Source organism: Pan paniscus, chromosome 19 (genome assembly GCF_029289425.2).
Source record: "Pan paniscus chromosome 19, NHGRI_mPanPan1-v2.0_pri, whole genome shotgun sequence".
Classification (NCBI taxonomy): domain Eukaryota; kingdom Metazoa; phylum Chordata; class Mammalia; order Primates; family Hominidae; genus Pan; species Pan paniscus.
In genome coordinates this window covers 76872917-76893410 of record NC_073268.2, presented here as the reverse complement: position 1 = coordinate 76893410, position 20494 = coordinate 76872917, and the positions used below count along the sequence as shown (strand labels likewise).

Below are 20494 nucleotides of genomic sequence, written 5' to 3'. Positions count from 1 at the left end.
CAGCCTCTCGAGTAGGTAGGACTACAGGGACATACCACCATACCCAGCTAATTTTTTAATATTTTTTTGTAGAGATGGGGTTTTGCCATGTTGCCCAGGCTGGTCTTGAACTCCTGGGCTCAAGTGATCTACCCGTCTTGGCCTCCCAAAGTCCTGGGATTACAGGCATGAGCCACTGCGCCCAGCCTTTCAAGTCATCTTTGTACACTCTAAAAGGTAAATAATGATAGGGGCAGAAAATAACATTTCACCTAGAGGGTCCCCTTTGCAAAGATCCTGAGGCATGAAAAGTTCTGTGGCTTTAATGACCTGAAAGGTAAATAGGGTCAGTGCACAGCTGCTAAGGAGAGACAATTAGATGGGAAAAGAAATCAGAGTTTGAGGCATCTGTGGGACATCTATGTGAGGATGTCTAGGAGGCATCTTCAGGTAGCTAAGGGACCCAAGCTTCTAAAGCAATAGAAGCTTATAGCAGCATTTTCTTTTAGAGATGGGGTCTCACTATGTTGCCCAGGCTGGACTGCAGTGGCTGTTCACTGATGCAGTCTCACTACTGATCAGCATGGGAGTTTTAACTGTTTCTGAACTGGGCTGGTTCACCCCTCCTTAGGCAACCTGGTAGTTCCCCACTCCTGGGAAGTCACCATATTGATGCTGAACTTAGTGCAGACACCCAATCGGCATGGCACATTATAGCTCAGAACTCCTGGACTCGAGCGATTCTCCTACCTCAGCCTCCTGAGCAGCTGGGACTACAGGTGCATGCAACTGCGCCCAGCTGTAGCAGCTATTACCTTTGTGTACCTCACACACTTCCTACTCTGTAACTCCCTCTATTCTGGTAACTAATCTTATCCTCCATCAAGCACAGGGATAGGCACATGACCAGCTGAGCAATTCTAGTACTACATCCTTGGCCACAGCAACTATTCCAATAATGGGAGAGTGACTCAGACTGAGCCATCTGGATCTCCTAATGAATACTTTTTCCTCTTTGATTGTATCATATAATCATAAAGGTATGAATAAAGAGCTTTGAGTAACCACCGCACCAACTGTCTCTTTGTTAAAGAAGTCAAAGAAGAGATGCAAACATTCAGAAAGAAGTAGTGACAAGAAGTGGACAAAGATTAAAAGTATGAAGCCCCAATCTTTCCCAGATCCATGAGTAGATTATTTTTAAATCCCCTATGAGCCCAAGTATAGTGGCTCATGCCTGTATCCCAGCACTTTAGGAGGCTGAGGCAGGAGGATTCCTTGAGGCCAGTAGTTCAAGATCAGCCTGGGCAACATAGCAAGACCTCATCTCTACAAAAAATTTAAAAATAAGCTGGGCATGGTGGCATGTGCCTATAGTGCTAGCTATTTGGGAGGCTGAGGCAGAAGGATCATATGAGCCCAGCAGTTCAAAGTTGCAGTGAGCTGTGATCATTTCACTGCATTCCACCCTGAATGACACAGCAAGACTTGTCTCTAAAAATAAAATTTTAAATCTTCTATGGAAAACAGTATGGTGGTTCCTCAAAAAATTTAAAAAAGAATTACCATATGATACAACAATTCCACTAGAAGAGATATTTGTACACCCATGTTCATTACAGCATTGCTCACAAAGCCAAAAGGTAGAAGCAACACAAATGTCTTTCAATAAATGAATGAATAAAATAAAATGTGGTACAGGGCTGGGCGCGGTGGCTCACACCTGCAATCCCAACACTTTGGGAGGCCGAGGTGGGCAGATCACGAGGTCAAGAGACCATCCTGGTCAACATGGTGAAACCCCGTCTCTACAAAAATACAAAAATTAGCTAGGTGTGATGGCGCACGCCTGTAGTCCCAGATGCTAAGGAGGCCGAGGCAGGAGAATCGCTTGAACCTGGGAGATGGAGGTTTCAGTGAGCTGAGATCACACCACTGCACTCCAGCCTGGGTGACAGAGCGAGACTCCATCTCAAAAAAAAAAAAAAAAATGTGGTATATACATACAATGAAGCATGATTCAGCCTTAAAAAGGAAGAAAATTCTGACACATGCTACAACATGAATGAACCTTGAAAACATTATGTTAAGTGAAATAGGTAATCACAAAAAGGCAAATAATCTATCATTCTACCCATGTGAGGTCCCTAAAGTAGTTAAAAATCATAGAAACAGAAAGTAGAGTGGTGGTTGCCAGGGGCTGGGAGGAGGTAGAGACTGTGGAGTTGTTGTGCAATGGGTACAGAGTTTCAGTTTTGCACAATGAAGAATTCTGAAGACTGGTTGTACAACAATGTAAATTATTTAATAATACTGACAATATACTTTAAAATGATGATGGCCATTGTTGCCCACACATGCAATCCCAGCACTTTGGGACACCGAGGTGGGAGGATCACTTGAGTTTAAGATCAGCCTGGGCAACACAGCAACACCTCATCTCTACCAAAAAAAAAAAAATTAAGACCATGCACAGTGGCTCACGCCTAAAATCCCAACACTTTTGGAGGCTGAGACAGAAGGATGGCTTGAGCCCAGAAGTTTGACACCTAGGCAACACAGTGAGACCTTGTCTCAATTTTTAATGATCAATAAATTTTTTTTTTTGAGATGGAATCTCGCTCTGTCACCAGGCTGGAGTGCAGTAGCACAGTCTCGGCTTGTTGCATCCTCCACCTCCTGTGTTCAAGCAATTCTCCTGCCTCAGCCTCCCAAGTAGCTGTGACTACAGGCGCATGCCACCACGCCCGGCTAATTTTTGTTTTTTTAGTAAAGATGGGGTTTCACCATGTTGGCCAGGATGATCCTGATCTCTTGACCTTGTGATCTGCTCACCTCAGCCTCCCAAAGTGTTGGGATTACAAGCATGAGCCACCACGCCCGGCCAATAATCAATAAATTTTTTAAAAATTAAAATGTTTGGCCAGGCGCGGTGGCTCACGCCTGTAATCCCAGCACTTTGGGAGGCCGAAGCGGGCAGATCATGAGGTCAGGAGATCAAGACCATCCTGGCTAACATGGTGAAACCCCGTCTCTACTAAAAAATACAAAAAATTAGCCGGGCATGGTGGCAGGTGCCTGTAGTCCCAGCTACTCGAGAGGCTGAGGCAGGAGAATGACATGAACCCAGGAGGTGGAGCTTGCAGTGAGCCAAGATCACGCCACTGCACTCCAGCCTGGGAGACAGAGCAAGACTCCATCTCAAAAAAAAAAAAAAAAAAAAAAATTAAATTTTTTAATGGTTAAAATGGTAAATTTTATGCTATGTTTTTCCAAAATTAAAAAAAATTAATTCCCTTTTTTACTTAAAACAATTACTTGCAACTGAAAAAACGGGCCTGTTGAACATGAAATCCAACACTCAAATATAGTACTAGACCTTGATATTAGAACTGGCCATGCCGGGCACAGTAGCTCACACCTGCAATCCCAGTACTTTATGAGGTAAAGGTAGGAGGACTGCTTGAGCCCAGGAGTTTGAGACCAGTTTAGGGAACATGGTGAGACCCCAACTACAAAAAGTCAAAAAATTAGCCAGGCATAGTGGTACATGCCTGTGGTCCAAGCTACTAAGGAGGCTGAGGTGGGAGGATTGCTTGAGCCCAGAAGGTCGGGGCTGCAGTGAGCCAAGTTCAAGTTCAGGCCACTGCACTCCAGCCTGGGTGAAAAAGTGAGACTCTGTCAAAAAAAAAAATTAAAAAACTGGCCAAGTATGAAGTATGGGATTAGGGGATGGTAAGAATTTCACTGCACAGGCTAGAAAGCAATTCCCATTATACTAGAGTAAACCAGCATCAATTTGATCTGATGTAGTCTGGGATTCAAACTATATTCTCACCTTTAGAGAATTTGACAGAAAAATGTCAGAATATTAAACTGCTTTGGCTACTTATACCTTTCTCAGTGTAGTGTCTTGAGAGAAACAAGCCTGGGTATAAATCAAGTCAGTGGTTCATGCCTGTAATCCCAGCACTTTGGGAGGCCAAAGCGGGCAGATGACCTGAGGTCAGGAGTTCAAGATCAGCCTGGCCAACATGGTGAAACCCTGTTTCTCCTAAAAATACAAAAAATTAGCCGGGCAACCTCCACCTCCTGCGTTCAAGCGATTCTCCTTGGGAAATTGGCTGTTATGTCTCTTTTCTGATTTCTCCTAAGGTCAGATAACAACTTAGTTTCAGTTTGGTGACATGGAACTTTTCTTTCTTTTTTTTTGAGAAAGGATATCTCTCTGTCGCCCAGGCTGGAGTGCAGTGGCGCGATCTTGGTTCATTGTAACCTCCACCTCCTGGGTTCAAGCGATTCTCCTCCTCAGCCTCCCGAATAGCTGGGATTACAGGTACATGCCACCACTCCAGCTAATTTTTTTTTTTTTTTGAGATGGAGTCTCGCTCTGTTGCCCAGGCTGAAGTGCAGTGGTGCCATCTCAGCCCACTACAACCTCCGCCTCCTGGGTTCAAGTGATTCTCCTGCCTCAGCCTCCTGAGTAGCTGGGACTACAGGTGAGCACCTGGCCAAGAAGTCCTGTTTCAATATTCAACATGCATGATAATAAAGTTCCCTCTGTTTCGCCAGGCATGGTAGCTCACGCCTGTAATCCCAGCACTTTGGGAGGCCAAGACGGGCGGATCACGAGGTCAGGAGATCGAGACCATCCTGGCTAACATGATGAAACCCCGTCTCTACTAAAATACAAAAAAAATTAGTCGGGCATGGTGGCGGGTGCCTGTCGTCCCAGCTACTTGGGAGGCTGAGGCAGGAGAATGGCGTGAACCCAGGAGGCGAAGCTTGCAGTGAGCTGAGATCGCACCTGGGTGCACTCCAGCCTGGGTGACAGAGCGAGACTCCATCTCAAAAATAAATAAATATATCAATAAAATAAAATAAAGTTCCCTCTGTTTTAATCTTTAGAACAAAAGATAACCTGAAGTAACTGGATGTTAACCAATCAGTTATTTCTCTATTGTTTTGTTTCTTTGTTGACAGCTGGTAAGGGAAATAACTTTGAAATGACCAATCCACTTTTTCTTCTGTGTTTCTCCATTTTTTTTTTTTTTGAGACAGAGTTTCACTCTTGTTGCCCCCAAGCTGGAGTGCAATGGCATGTTCTCGGCTCACTGCAAACTCTGGGTGGGGCTTTACCGCTTCTACTTCTAATTTCAGTCACTGTAATGTTCCAAAATGAAAAAAATTTCAAAAAATATTTGTCATGGATATCATAAACAATCACCCTTAAAAACTAATGTTTTACTCTCCATAAAGAGGACCCAACAAATTGTTATTATTTGAAAGAATAAGCTAATAGAGAGTCCAAAATTCAAATGAAACCAATCTGTAAAAGTGACACTCAGACTTTCTCATCGTGGATGGCGGCTCTAAAAAAAAAAGGCTTCATATTTGAAAAGTCTTTAAGGAAAAGGCAACTCACAGGATAGGAGAAAATATTGTTAAATCATATATCTAATAAGGAATTAATACCCAGGATATTTAGAAAACTCCTAAAACTAAATAAACAAACAAAAACAATTAACAAATGGGCAATGGACATGAAGAGCCATTTCTCCAAAGAAGCTAAATGAATGGCCAATAAGCACATAAAAAGATGCTAAACATTACTAATCATCAGGAAAATCCAAATCAAAACCACAACCCAGTCCCATTAGGATGGCTACTATCAAAAAAAGAGAGAGAGAGAGAGAGGAAACTAACAAGTGTTGGAAAGGGTGTGGAGAAGTTGGGACCCTTGTACATTGTTGGTGGGAATGAAAAATGGTACATTCACTGAGGAAAACCATGGTGGTTCCTCAAAACATTAAAAACAGCATTACTATATAAGCCAGCAATTCTCAAAAGTAGAGTCTCAAAGAGATAGGAGGCTGGGCGCAGTGGCTCACACCTGTAATCCCAGCACTTTGGGAGGCCGAGGCAGGTGAATTACCTGAGGTCAGGAGATGGAGACCAGCCTGACCAACATGGTGAAACCTCGTCTCTACTAAAAATACAAAAATTAGCTGGGCGTGATGGCGAGCACCTGTAATCCCAGCTACTCAGGGGGCTGAGACAGGAGAATCACCTGAACCCAGGAGGCGCAGGTTGCAGTAAGCCAAGATCATTCCACTGCACTCCAGCCTGGGCGACAGAGTGAGACTCCGTTTTGTTTTGTTTTTGTTTTTGTTTTTGTTTTTGTTTTTTTGAGACAAAGTCTCGCTCTGTCGCCCAGGCTGGAATGCAGTGGCACAATCTCGGCTCACTGCAGCCTCTACCTCCTGGGTTCAAGCGATTCTCCTGCCTCAGCTTTTTGAGCAGCTAGGGCTGCAGGAGTGTGCCACTATGCCCGACTAATTTTGTATTTTTAGTAGAGACGAGGTTTCACCATGTTGGCCAGGCTGGTCTTGAACTCCTGACCTCATGTGATCCTCCCACCTCAGCCTCCCAAAGTGCTGGGACTGCAAGCATGAGCCAAAGTGCTCAGCCCATCCAGCCTTTTATAAATGATTTTTTTTTATTTACTTACTTATTTAACTGTATTTATTTATTTATTTTTAGACAGGGTTGCACTCCATCACCCAGGCTGGAGTGCAGTGGCACGATCTCGGCTCACTGCAGCCTAGACCTCCCAGGCTCAAGCAATCCTCCCACCTCAGCCTCCCAAGTAGCTGAAACTACAGGCACACACCACCAAGCCTAGTTAATTTTTTAAGTTTTTGTAGAGACAAGGTCGCGCTATGTTGCCCAGGCAGGTCTTGAACTCCTAAGATCAAGCGATCCTCCTGCCTCAACCTCCCAAAGTGCTGGGATTACTGGTGTGAGCCACTATGACCTGCCTCATTCAGCCTTTAAAAGGAAGGAAATTCTGACCTATGCTACAATGTAGATGAACGTTGAGGACATTATGCTAAGTGAAATAAGCCAGTTACAAAAAGGCAAATACTGTACGATTCCACTTATATGAGGTACTTGGACTAGCATAAAATTCTGTTCAGAAAAAAACAATTTTCAAGCCAAGAAAATTCAACACTAATGATTATTTTGCAGTTATAAATCCTATACAACTGACCAAACTCGAATAACTCCTTTTTTAAGAAAACCATTTTTCTGCCTAAGAAAATTTTAACTCACTTTAACTTCATCAAAGTTTAACACTTACACACTGTGTTATAGTTACTTTAAGGCTTATTACACAATATTAGTTCTAAAGTTTCTGTACTGCGGTTATGCTACCTTTTATTTTGAAAACTGAAAAATTACTATAAGAGAAAGTAATCTGACTAAAGTAGAGGCTCTCTTTTTGGAATCAGGTACTCCAAACAAACAATTAATTCACACGTCCCAAAAAAAGTTAAAACCATACCATTTAGATCTGCATTTTCAAATCTGACCCAGACTATTTTCTCCTTTTCTTCTGTTAGAGGTGTTCCACTGTAAGCCTGCATAGTAAACAGAAACATTTGAATAAACATATTTTACAGCTTTAATATTACTGATGTTCAAAACAAAGTGACTTAAAGCCAACACTATACCTCTCCAACTTCACCAACCCTACATCTTGGTAACTAGAATATTTTAGAACATTATTACCCCCAAAGAATATTATCCACGAGTCTCATAACCTTGGTCAAAAGAGTTTTTAACTTATTAAAAGAACTGCAGGCTAGGCACCTGTAATCTCAGCACTTTGGGAGGCCAAGGCAGGCAGACCACTTGAGGCCAGGAGTTCAAGACCAGCCTGGCCAACATGGCGAAACTCTGTCTCTACTAAAAACACAAAAATTAGCTGGGTGAGGTGTGGCACACGCCTGTAATTCCAGCTACTGGGGAGGCTGAGACACAAGAATCACTTAAACCTGGAAGGCAGAGATTGCAATGAACAGAGATCGTGCCACTGCACTCCAGCCTAGGCGACTGAGCAAGACTCTGTCCCCCACAAAAAAAAGAACTGCAGAAACCTAAAATACAATGATCACAATCTATTTTGAAGCATTACTATAATTCAAAGGCAAATGAAAGACTAACCATCCACTATACTGGTCAACAAATAAGGCTTAGAAAACAAACACAACTACTACCTTTAACTTTTAAGTGCTAGGTGTTTGTGGCAATTATACTGGTGTGAGTATTACTGTACTTTTTTAGTCTCTTATCAAGCTTCTAGACCCAACCTATCAGCTGCTTCCTGGAAGCCTGCAAGGGTCAAAAGACAAGCATTAATGGCATGAAGTATCAACAGTATTCAACAGTATTCAAAAGGAGGCATCTCTCCATAAAGCATGTTTTTTTTCTTTTTTTTCTTTTTCTTTTTTTTTTTTTTGAGACAGAGTCTCACTCTATCACCCAGGCTGGAGTGCAGTGGCATGATTTTGGCTCACTGTACCCTCCACCTCCCGGGTTCAAGTGATTCTCCTGCCTCAGCCTCCCAAGTAGCTGGAACTACAGGCGTGTGCCACCACGCCCAGCTAATTTTTTGTATTTTTAGTGGAGACGGGGTTTCACCATGTTGGCCAGGCTGGTCTTGAACTCCTGACCTCAGGTGATCCGCCCCGCCTCGGCATCCCAAAGTGCTGGGATTACATGGGTGAGCCACCATGCCCTGCCTAACATACCTTTTTTAAAAAACACCAGCTTGGGCAACATGGAGAAACCTCATCTCTATAGAAAAAAAATCTGGGCATGGTGGCATGCACTTGTAGTCCCAGCTACCAGGGAGGCTGAGATGGGAGGATCACCTGAATCTGGGAAATTGAGGCCACAGTGAGCCATGATAGTGCCACTGTACTCCAGCCTGGGTGAGAGCAAGACCCTGTCTCAAAAAAAAAATTCTCCCCTAATATTATCTAATCTAATCAAATCTAACATTTGCATTTCTCGAAACTACAAAAGTAACACTGGTGCATTACTATTAAACCCCAGACATTATTTTGATTTCACAAGCTTTCTCACTAATGTCCTTTCTCTGCTCCAGGATCCAATCCAGGATGCTACCCTGCATTTAGGACAACTTCCTTTTTTCCTGTATCAGGTTTTCCTTTCCTTTAATGTGGTGAAGCAATAACATTTTCAAATTCTTCTTCAGCTTAGCAGACTTATTCCTTTGCGACATTTGATTTCTGAGTGATATGCAGAACAAAACAAGGTCAAAGAAGGTCTTTTAGTGTATTGGGATTCTTGAACCTCTTTTTGCTTTCCCTGTGAGGGGGAAATAAGTCTTACAAAATGAGGCTTATATGCTTTCACTATGTCTTCAAGTTTCCTCTCTCCTTAGTGGACATGGTGTTTTTTACTCAGAATTTTTGAGAAAATTCTGGGAAGACAACTGAAGCACCTGAGCTCTGCTTCGTGTGTTCCTTACTACAGCTTTGCACAAAGGTGAATCACGTCATTTTTTGCCTCTTATGATCTCCTTTTCCCATGCTTAGATATTTTATTCTCAGTAAGACACAGACTCACCCATTGCCCTTCTACCTTTCACCTGATGTCTTTAAAAAAAAAAAAGTTGTTTTTGGGTTTCTGTTTTTGTATTTATCGAGACAGGGTCTGGTTCTGTCACCCCGGCTGGAGTGCAGTGGTATGATCTCAGCTCACTGCAACCTCCACCTCCTGGGCTCAAGCGGTCCTCCCATGTCAGCCTCCCAAATAGCTGGGACTACAGGTGTGCACCACCACACCCAGCTAATTTTTGTATTTTCTGTAGAGATGGGGTTTCACCATGTTGCTCAGGCTGGTCTGGTACTCCTGGGCACAAGCAATCTGCCCGCCTAGGCCTCCCAAAGTGCTGGGTTTACAGGTGTGAGCCACCACACCCAGGATCACCTGATGTCTTTATAGAGGTCAATGTACTGCCACACATTTTTTTCCTTTTCCCCCAGCACTGATTAAAAGCCCTTCTTCAAACAAGAGCAACCGATTTAGCCCTCTTATTTAAAGTCAAAACTTTCACCTCACTACTGAAAAGATTTATTTACTTCTTTTATATTTCAACACTGGTTTCTAACACACATACACACACTCATAAGTACAAAGTTATTTTTGAATTTTATATAACATAGCTATAATCATTGTAGGTGTCATTCTGTATGTTGTCTTATTTGCTCACTGCAGAGAAAATAATTTCCATAGTGTACTATTGCCATAATTTTTATTTATAGCAAATTATTCTATAGGGACCATGATATATCATCATTTGCTTGAGTATTAATTGACATTTAAGCTGGTTACAAGTTTTTACACTGAAAATGTAAAAATTTCATATATACTGAAAAGTTCTAAGCTTCAACTTTTTCTTTGTTGAATTATTTTTTAAAATAAATTTTCGGCCAGGTGCAGTGGCTCACGCCTGTAATCCCAGAACTTTGGGAGGCCAAGGCAGGAGGATCACCTGAGGTCAGGAATTCAAGACCAGCCTGGCTAACATGGTGAAACCCCGTTTCTACTAAAAATACAAAAATTGGCCGGGCGTGGTGGCACATGCCTGCAATCCCAGCTACTCAGGAGGCTGAGGCAGGAGAATCGCTTGAAACTGGTAGGCAGAGGTTGCAGTGAGCCGAGATTATGCCATTGCACTCCAGCCTGGGCGACAAGAGTGAAACTCCATCTCAAAAAAAAAAAATTAAATAAATAAATTTTCATAAGTGAAATTATTAGATCAAGACACAGCCAAGGGCAACTACCATCCATCAATGTTATCACAACTAGAATTCAATGAGTGATAACTAAAGAAGCTGCTACCAGTCCAACAACACATGTTCTCTCTTTAGGAGGATATTTGCAGACCCAGAGAATACCTAGGCTCCATGAATTTGATGATTCCCAGAATAGAGCAGGAGGTAGAACACAATATTGGCAGAAAACATTATTTTTTAATGTCTGACCACAAAGTACCAATGCAGGACTCTGAATTAAATGTGGGGAAAAAAATGTTAGAAAGCACTGTTCTCATGTCAACCTAACAGTAGAAAAAATGTCTAACATAGGCCGGGCGCGGTGGCTCACACCTGTAATCCCAGCACTTTGGGAGGCTGAGGCAGGCAGATCACAAGGTCAGGAGATGGAGACCATCCTGGCTAACACAGTGAAACCCCGTCTCTACTAAAAATACAAAAATTAGACGGGTGTGGCGGTGGGCGCCTGTAGTCCCAGCTACTCGGGAGGCTGAGGCAGCAGAATGGCATGAACCCGGGAGGCAGAGCTTGCAGTGAGCCAAGATCATACCACTGCACTCCACTCTGGGAACAGAGTGAGACTCTGTCTCAAAAAAAAAAAAAAATGTCTAATATAACAAAAAGTTACTCCTATTATTGCTTTCCTAAGCAACCTATGGTCAGTAGGTGCTAAAATGACGACGTCTCACCATTACAATTAGAAATTGTAATGTATCTGGCTCATCTGATTATTTCGACTACGATTGTACACCAAAAATCTACAGCTCTACCCTGGATCTCCAGTCTCAAGCTCCCTCCAGGAAAGACTACTTAGTATTTGCTTTGCTTTATTTTATGCTTTATATACATGACACCCTTTAAGCCTCAAAACAAACCCATGATGAATAAGATGATTAACCCGAGTTTACACATAAGGATGCTGATGTTTAGAAAGGTTCAGTAACTTGTCTAAAACTAGTAAGATGCAGAGCTGAAATATAAAGTCAGATCTAATATCAAAGTCTATGTTCTTTTTTTTTTTTTTTTTTTTTTTGAGACGGAGTTTCACTCTTATTGCCCAGGCTGGAGTGCAATGATGCGATCTCGGCTCACTGCAACCTCCGCCTCCCGAGTTCAAGTGATTCTCCTGCCTCAGCCTTCCTGAGTAGCTGGGATTACAGGCATGCGCCACCACACCCGGCTAATTTTTGTATTTTTAGTAGAGATGGGGTTTCTCCATGTTGGTCAGGCTGGTCTTGAACTCCTGACCTTAGGTGATCCACCCGCCTCAGCCTCCCAAAGTGCTGGGATTACAGGCATGAGCCACCGCACCCGGCCCAAAGTCTATGTTCTTAATCACTAAGCTACTCTAAGCCTAATGTGCAAAATGTTAAGTTATAACCTCTCTGCCAAATAAAGCAAACACCTACTAGGATCCTGTTGTCCCCATTACATTCTCACTAAATTGATCATTGTTGGATTTTATTCCACTCTATTCCTCAATTCAGATGGCATCTCATTCATTAAGCCTTCTTTGATGTCCTCCAACTGAATTTAATTTTCCTTCTACTATATTACCATAACACTGTTTCTTTTCTCCTTTTTTCCCCACTCAGCTTTTCAGGTTGAAGGCACTGTGTTTTCTAGGATCCTCTCATAAAGCTGGGACACTGGATCTATGAATGTCCTTTTTGAACACTCCAGTTACAGATACCCATGGTAGTCAAGGAAGACTACAACCATAAGGAGAAAGTATGGAAACCTTTCCCTTCAGTAGTTCCACTAGAACAGTGCTTCCCAAAGGTACCATTTCATAAGAATCATCTGAGATTCTTACTATTGCTACAAGTTACCAGTTACCATCCCAAATCAATTGTGTTAAGACTCTGAGAGAGGAAATTATTACTTTTAATAAGTATGCCAAGTGATAATTATGTTAAGTGGCAACAGTATACTAGATAATCCCAGTAAGGCTATTCTCATTCTTTATTCTCATATTTATATAAAAGGAACAGTAAAAGACTTAATCTTTTATCAGTTAGAGTAACAGGATACCTTAGTTGGCATAAAAATGCTGCTCAATATAAAAGAGATGTAGATTTGTGTTCAGGTACAATACTTAGCTAATATCTAGTTAAGGAGTGCAGAGTGTATATTGCTTTTCTCCCTTCTGGCAGGCAACACTTAAATAGGACAAGAAAATAGAAACCTATGAAAGTCCCAGGTCTCAAATCTCTACTAACAATTCACCTTGATTCTTCTTAGGAAGGCAAAGTCCTAATATTTATGCCACTGTCATCACAACACTGCGGCACATCTAAACAATAATGTAGTCCCACCCTACGGATGCTCGGGATGCTAAAACATCAAAAACCTTTTGGAAGTTGCTGGTACTAGTGTCAAGTTTAGGAAACCAAACATTTCAGAGCTCTCCTGACCAAAGGGAAAGCCGAAAGCACATATAGACACTTACCTGTGGCACAACATCCTGCAGAAAAGTCACAACACTTTCCATGTAAGACTGCTCTCTGGAAAAGGGTGAAATGGACAACACTGGTCAGGAGAGCTTAATATAGAACATGAAAAAAGCTCTATTTACAAGCCTTAATAAAGTCACTTGTTTTTTGTTGTTGTTGTTTGTTTTTTGGGGTTTTTTTGTTTGTTTTGTTTTGTTTTGTTTTGAGACAAGGTTTCACTCTGTCACCCAGGCTGGAGTGCAGTGGTGCGATCTCGGCTCACTGCTCCCTCGACCTCCGGGGGTTAAGCAATCCTCCCACCTCAGGCTCCCAAGTAGCTGGGACTACAGACATGCGCCATCATGCCCAGCTAATTTTTGTATTTTTTGTAGAGACGGTGTTTCACCATGTTGCCCAGGCTGGTGTCAAACTTCTGAGCTCAAGCGATCCTCCCGCCTGTCTTCCAAAGTACTGGGATTACAGGCATCACTCATAATATTCAAAAAAGGCAACAACAACAAAAAAAGGCTAACTCTTATCACCTGATATTTCTGCTAAACTACTTTCTCGTTTCATGGGTCTTTATATATGTTATTAAATGTAAATGGGCTTTTAACATTTTTAAACATTATCTCTTTTTAAAAGTCATGCTCTCCTAATTTGATAGAGATAGCTTCTAAGTCATATTTGGAGGAGTGATGACAGAGACCTAAGGTAGGACCTTCCTCTTGAGTCAGAGCAGAAGAATGCCCTAATTAGAGCAAGTAAAACTATTGCTGATGACTCACTATCTAGTGACCTTCTCCTTAAATTGGTTATGAACCTAGTCCCTTACCTGTATATAGCAGGTAAGTCTACATTTTCTGGTAGATACAGGCATTAGAAGAAGCTATTAAGCCTTTACAGAACTTTTGGTATAGAAAAGACATGGAAAAAAATTAAAATGCATAAAAATGAGGGAAAGCTGGATGCAGTAGCATGTGCCTATAGTCCCAGCTATTTAGGAAGCTGAGGTGGAGTTGAACCCAGGAGTTGGCAGCCAGGCTAGGCAACATAGCAAGACCCCATCTCTAAAAAACAAACAAAAAAAGGGAAGGGGAAAAAATAACATTGTTAATTAAGTAAGGACACTAAATTAATGTATTTTAAATACAAAGTATGTAAATTTCAGCAAGTGGAAAAAAACAATTTCTTCAAAATACTATTTTAGGCCAGGCGTGGTAGCTCACACCTGTAATCCCAGCACTTTGGGAGGCCGAGGCGAGTGGATCACTTGAGGTCAGGAGTTCAAGACCAGCCTGGCCAACATGGTGAAACCCTGTCGCTACTAAATATACAAAAACTAGCTGGGCCTGGTGGTGCACCCTGTAATTTCAGCTGCTCGGGAGGCTGAATCAGGAGAATCACTTGAACCCAGGAGGTGGAGGTTGCAGTGAGTCAAGACCGCGCCACTGCACTCCAGCTTGGGCAAAAAAGCAAGACTCCGTCTCAAAAAAACAACAACGAAAAAATCAAAATACTAATTCAAATCCATTTCAAGAGATGTGAAAAATCACACTTGAAAATAATATGATTTATCATAAATCCTATTAAAAAAGCAATATGCCCTAGAGACCTACAAAAATCAATTAGGCCTAAAAAAGAAAATTATTAGGCTACCTCTCCAACCTCATTTTTTGCCACTCTCCTTATTCTGATTCAGCCATATGCAACTTCAATTCCTAGCACACACCAAGTTCTTCTTTGAATCAAGACCTTTACACCACCTTTCTTTCTATCTGGATTCCTTCCCATTCCCTTCCCTTCCTTTTAGTTCTCCGGGTTAAGTGCTGCCTCCTTTGAGAGAGCTTCCGGGACAGCCTTATATGTATTCTCCTTTGTCACTCTCCATTGTAGTACACTGTGCACAATCACAGCCTGTCATTATTTTACTTATTTACTTGTTTGCTTCAGCCTAGCCAATTTGATGAAACCCCATCTCTACCGAAAATACAAAAATTAGGCCGGGCGCGGTGGCTCACACCTGTAATCCCAGCACTTTGGGAGGCTGAGGCAGGCGGACCACCTGAGATTGGGAGTTTGAGACCAACCTGGACAACATGGAGAAACCCTGTCTCTACTAAAAAATACAAAATTAGCCAGGCATGGTGGCGCATGCCTGTAATCCCAGCTAATCGGGAGGCTGAGGCAGGAGAATCGCTTGAACCCAGGAGGCGGAGGTTGCGGTGAGCCGAGATCGTGCCATCGCACTGCAGCCTGGGCAAAAAGAGCTAAACTCCGTCTCAAAAAATATATATATATATACAAAAATTAGCCAGGCGTGGTGATCCACATTTGTAATCCCAGCTACTTGGGAGGCTGAGGCAAGAGAATCATTTGAACCCAGAAGGCGGAGGTTGCAGTGAGCCAAGATCATGCCACTGCACTCCAGCCTGGGCAATGGAGCGAGACTGCATCTCAAAAAAAGAAAAAAATAATAATAATATATATACATATAAAATATATCTATTTATTTTTCTTATTTTTTGGAAATGAAGTCTTGCTCTTGTCCCCCAGGCTGGAGTGCGATGGCACGATCTCAGCTCACTGCAACCTCCGCCTCCCGGGTTCAAGCGATTCTCCTGCCTCAGCCTCCCAAGTAGCTGGGATTACAGGCTATTGCCACCACGCCCAGCTAAGTTTTGTATTTTTAGTAGAGACGGGTTTTCTCCACGTTGGTCAGGCTGGTCTCGAACTCCCAACCTCAGGTGATCCACCCACCTCAGCCTCCCAAAATGCTGGGATTATAGGCATGAGCCACTGCGCCCAGACATATATTTTTTTTAAGACACAGTCTCACTCTGTCACCTAGGCTGGAGTGTAATGGCACAATCACAGCTTACCACAGCTTCAAGCTCCTGGGCCGAGGTGATCCTCCCATCTCAGCCTCCCGAGTAGCTAAGGCTCCAGGCGCCTGCCACAATGCCTGGCTAATTTTTGTATTTTTTTAAGGCATGAGGGTCTCGGGATGTTGTTCAGGCTGGTGTCAAACTCCTGGTTTCAAGCAATCCTCCCATGTCAGCCTTCAAGTATACATATCTTTGGCCAGGCACGGTGGCTCACACATGTAATTCTAGCACTTTGGGAGGCCAAGACAGGCAGATCACCTGAGGTCAGGAGTTCAAGACCAGCCTGGCCAAATGGCAAAACCCCGTCTTTGCTAAAAATACAAAAATTGGCCAGGCCTGGTGGCGCTCGCCTGTAATCCCAGCTACTTGGGAGACCAAGGCAGGAGAATCGCTTGAATCTGGGAGGCAGAAGAGGAGGTGGAGGCTGCAGCGAGCCGAGATGGCGCCACTGCACTCCAACCTGGGCAACAGAGTGAGACTCCATCTAAAAAAAAAAAAAAAGTATACATATCTTCAAACCATATTAGATTATAAACTCACTCTAGTAAGTATAGACATTCTTTGTCAAAGAATGCCAAAAACAGAGAAATATACTATGACACTTACTTCGAAACTTTCTGACAGAGACCTAGACTAAGAGATTCCTTTTATAGATAACACATGGATACATAGACGGGAACACCACACACTGGTGCCTATCAGAGTTGGGTGGGAGCGGGGAGAGGGTCAGGAAAAATAACTAATGGGGACTATGCTTAATACCTGGGTGATGAAATAATCTGTACAACAAACCCCTGTGACATGAGTTTCCCTATATAACAAACCTGCACATGTACCCTTGAACTTAAAAGTTAAAAGAGATACATTTTACATCACTGTCTGGTAAATACATATACACATGAACATATCTATGTGCATGTCATGAAACAATACAAACTTTCAGCTATATTTTCTAATTTTCTATTATATTCTATTTCATTTTCTTTCTTTTTTTTTTTTTGGAGACAGAGTCTTGCTGTGTCGCCCAGGCTAGGGTGCAGTGGCGCGATCTCAGCTCACTGCAAGTTCCACCTCCCAGGTTCACGTCATTCTCCTGACTCAGCCTCCCGAGTAGCTGGGACTACAGGGGCCACCATACCCGGCTAATTTTTTGTATTTTTAGTAGAGACGGGGTTTCACCGTTTTAGCCAGGATGGTCTCGATCTCCTGATCTCGTGATCCACCTGCCTGGGTCTCCCAAAGTGCTGGGATTACAGGCATGAGCCACTGCGCCCGGCCTCTATTTCATTTTCTACTGCAACTCCTGACCCACTAAACTGATTTAACAATCCACTAATTTGTTAAACCTGGAGTTTGAAAACACTGCTCTTCAGGATTTAGCATAGTGCTCTTCAGGTACTCTGTAAATGTGCTGAATACGTCAACTTAACTCTCCAATTCTTCATTTGGTCTTGGCAATTATTATTATTCATCCCATAAAGCCAACAGTTAAAAGATTTTTACGAAAGTAACCACTGTTCATAAAGAAAACCTAAATGTTAGTTAGTATTCTGAGTAATCTTTTCTTCAGCTATTGGGTTTATCTGAAATGTGCTTACGTGACAGCCTGGGGGCGAACGACAACTCCACCAGTACAACGACTGGGTCTTCTTGGGGAATCTGTAGCCATAGCTTCATTCATAAAACCTGTTTCCAGAACAAACAAACAAACAAAAAAACAGAAAAACATGGATCGTTTTGGGGGGTAGGGAGGAAGATTTATGATTACTCACTAGAGATCCCTTGTCAAAAATGCCTCAAATGTAGGAAACTTTCCCAGAAATTCCTGTTACACCAGAAAGGGAAAAAAGGAGGAAGTAGGTTTTTAATTTTTTTCAAATTATAATGAGGGGTTTGGGGGGTTATTATTATTTTTGAGATAGAGTCTCGCTCTGTCGCCCAGGCTGGAGTTCAGTGGCACGATCTCTGCTCATGGCAATCTCCGCCTCCCAGGCTCAAGCAATTCTCCTGCCTCAGCCTCCTGAGTAGCTGGGATTACAGGCGAGCGCCACCATGCCGAGCTAAATTTTATATTTTTTTGTAGCGACGGGGTTTCACCATGTTGCCAAGGCTGGTCTCGAACTCCTGAGCTCAAGCAATCCATCCCCCTTAGCCTCCCAAAGTGCTGGGATTATAGGCTTGAGCCACCGCGCCCATCCTGTTTTGTTTTTTAATAGGACCAGGTCTCAGAACCACAAAACAATGTAAGGAAGACTCCTGCTGTACCCCTTGGTCTGTTGTTAACATAAATTACAAGGGTGAGAGAACCAGATCATGGGATGGGAATTTACTGCAATTTTATGTTGAGATAGTGAAAATACACATGGTACAATATTTCAAGACCAAACAGAACAAGTGACATGATACCACTCTACCTTCCAATTAAACCTGTTGGGAATCTATGAGTAAATCACAATTTAAATCACATTCGTAACCCCCTGCTACTATAACAAATAAGTCAAGTAATTATTTGACTAGTAGCAAGTAGTCAAATAACTAACATAAACTAATACGTTGTTACAGCCCTTTACCCTTTCCCGTCACATCAGTAAATCCTGATCCTAGAATGTTTCATGACCCTCTGAATCACTGAGATTTTAAGAGCATGGAGTCGGCTTGGTTAAGGTTAAAAGAGGACTGACAGCAATATCAAAGATCTCTTACAGGGCTCAGGGAAGCCCACAACCTGGAACTCATCTTGAAGGCACCGAAAACCATCATTTTTAAGTAGGGAGCATTCACACCTGATGTGAAAACTCTAAACCTGTGCGCCCCACCTCCTACAACCAAAACACCCTCTGCCCGAAGGAGCAGAGACACCACCTCCTCAGAGGGTACCTGCACCTCCAGCCCCTCAGCCCTCTCATTCTCATCCCATTCTTGCTTTCTCGAACCACAGTCTCCCAAGCCCTGCCCTTTAAGGGCCCTGTCTCCTGGGGACGACCCTCGCCAGCCACTCAGGCCCCAGTCTCCTGAAAGACACTCGTACGGCGCTGCCCACTTAACCTCCAACACGGAGCCACCGCTGCCCCCGGCCGCCCTCCGGCCCCTTGCACTGTTCCCCTCCCCCTCCAGTATCGACACCTCTCTCCTGTCGAATTCCTGCCAGCCCGACCCAGTCCCCTCACGCCGCCAGTCCCTCGTCCTCCCCAAGCCTCCCCAAAGCCAAAGCCCTGCCAGCCCTCTCACCGGCCGCCCCGCCGGTTAACGCTAGTCTCCAGCTCTAGGCTCACTGTTTGGAGTCTCCCCGCGTGATTGACGGCAGCCACTTCCTACCACGCCTCAGCGGAACCACCCCCTCTAGCCAATCCCAGAAGCAAACCGGCTATGGCCGGGCACCGCCCTTGGAGGTCAGCTTCGCCAACCAGCAAGTAGGAAAGAGGCGGACCCGCCTCCTGAATGTGTCCAATCCGCTGGGGCTGGAGGGAAAACACAACAGCATGTAAGTTCGGGTGAAGCCGAGGTGTCAGGTTCGGTTGCAAACGCAGGCAGCTGGGGAATAATTACGAACATGTACATTTTTTTTGGAAGACAGAACCTTCGTGGCTTTGAAAAGAAAAGCAACATGATCCAGACTCCTGTCCCGCTCACGTGAGCGTTTCAGGTTGGAGCCGGAGGACAGGGAGACTGGTCTGTTTACATCGAATTCTCGCGACAGCTGGTTCCAAGCTCGGAGCACGTGGACATGGCAGCTGCCAATCACTTTTAGCTGGCCACTCACCCGTCCCACACCCGCCTTCTGCCCAGCCCTTGGCGATGTGTTTACCTTCCGGGAGCCTAGGCTGGCTCGCGCCGGCGATCAGCCGAGGAGGGGTTGATCTGAATAAGGGGCACGGCCGGTAATCTCAACAATTTGAGCTAGGTTTGTAGACCACGCCTGACCCCTTCCTTGCCTCAGTTTCCATCTCCCTTATTGTTGAAGATCGAGATCTCGCCATTGTCATTTCATCAGTTACATTTATTAATATAAGTAGAATAATACTGACTGACTTCTTGAACACTCAGCACAGGCCTTCGTATACTTCATATACAATACTCTAATGTATTATCAAATTTAATGCCAATGACAGGACCGTGAGGGTATAGCTTATTAACGGCGTGGTGGGCTGGGCGTGGTGGCTCACGCCTGCAATCCCAACATTTTGGGAAGCCTAGGCGGGAAGATCGCTTGAGGCCAGGAGTTCTAGAACAGCCTGGACAACATGAAGAAACCCCGTCTCTACTAAAAATAGCCAGGTGTGGTGGCCAATGCCTGTAATCCTAGCTACTGGGGAGGCCGAGGCGGAAGAATTGCTTGAACCCAGGAGGCGGAGATTGCAGTGAGCCTATAGATCACGCCATTGCCCTCCAGCACTTTAGCCTGGGTGACAGAGAGTCCCTCTCAAGATAGATAGATAGATAGATAGATAGATAGATAGATAGATACATACATACATACATACATAAAATTTTTAAAAATTTAAAAAAAAGAAATGAAAGAAAAGGCCGGGCACGGTGGCTC

At 43.5% G+C, this 20494-nt stretch overlaps 1 protein-coding gene across 10 annotated transcripts in view; it reads right to left on the bottom strand.

Moving 5' to 3' along the window:
• BCAS3 (BCAS3 microtubule associated cell migration factor) overlaps positions 1-19644 on the bottom strand; it is a 717859-nt gene extending 698215 nt beyond the window's left edge. For 5 of the 10 annotated variants that reach the window (XM_063599306.1, XM_063599304.1, XM_063599309.1 and 2 more), the window contains exons 1-4: positions 19183-19644; positions 17553-17640; positions 13084-13138; positions 7328-7403 (exon numbers count right to left, since the gene is read on the bottom strand). In XM_063599306.1, coding sequence (XP_063455376.1) covers positions 7328-7403; positions 13084-13138; positions 17553-17635 — 214 coding nt within the window. In that variant the 5' untranslated portion in view covers positions 17636-17640; positions 19183-19644. The remainder of the gene's footprint in view (positions 1-7327; positions 7404-13083; positions 13139-17552; positions 17641-19182) is intronic. The other 5 variants (XM_063599303.1, XM_063599307.1, XM_063599310.1 and 2 more) reach the window with 3 other exon arrangements.
• Positions 19645-20494: the final 850 nt, after the last annotated feature.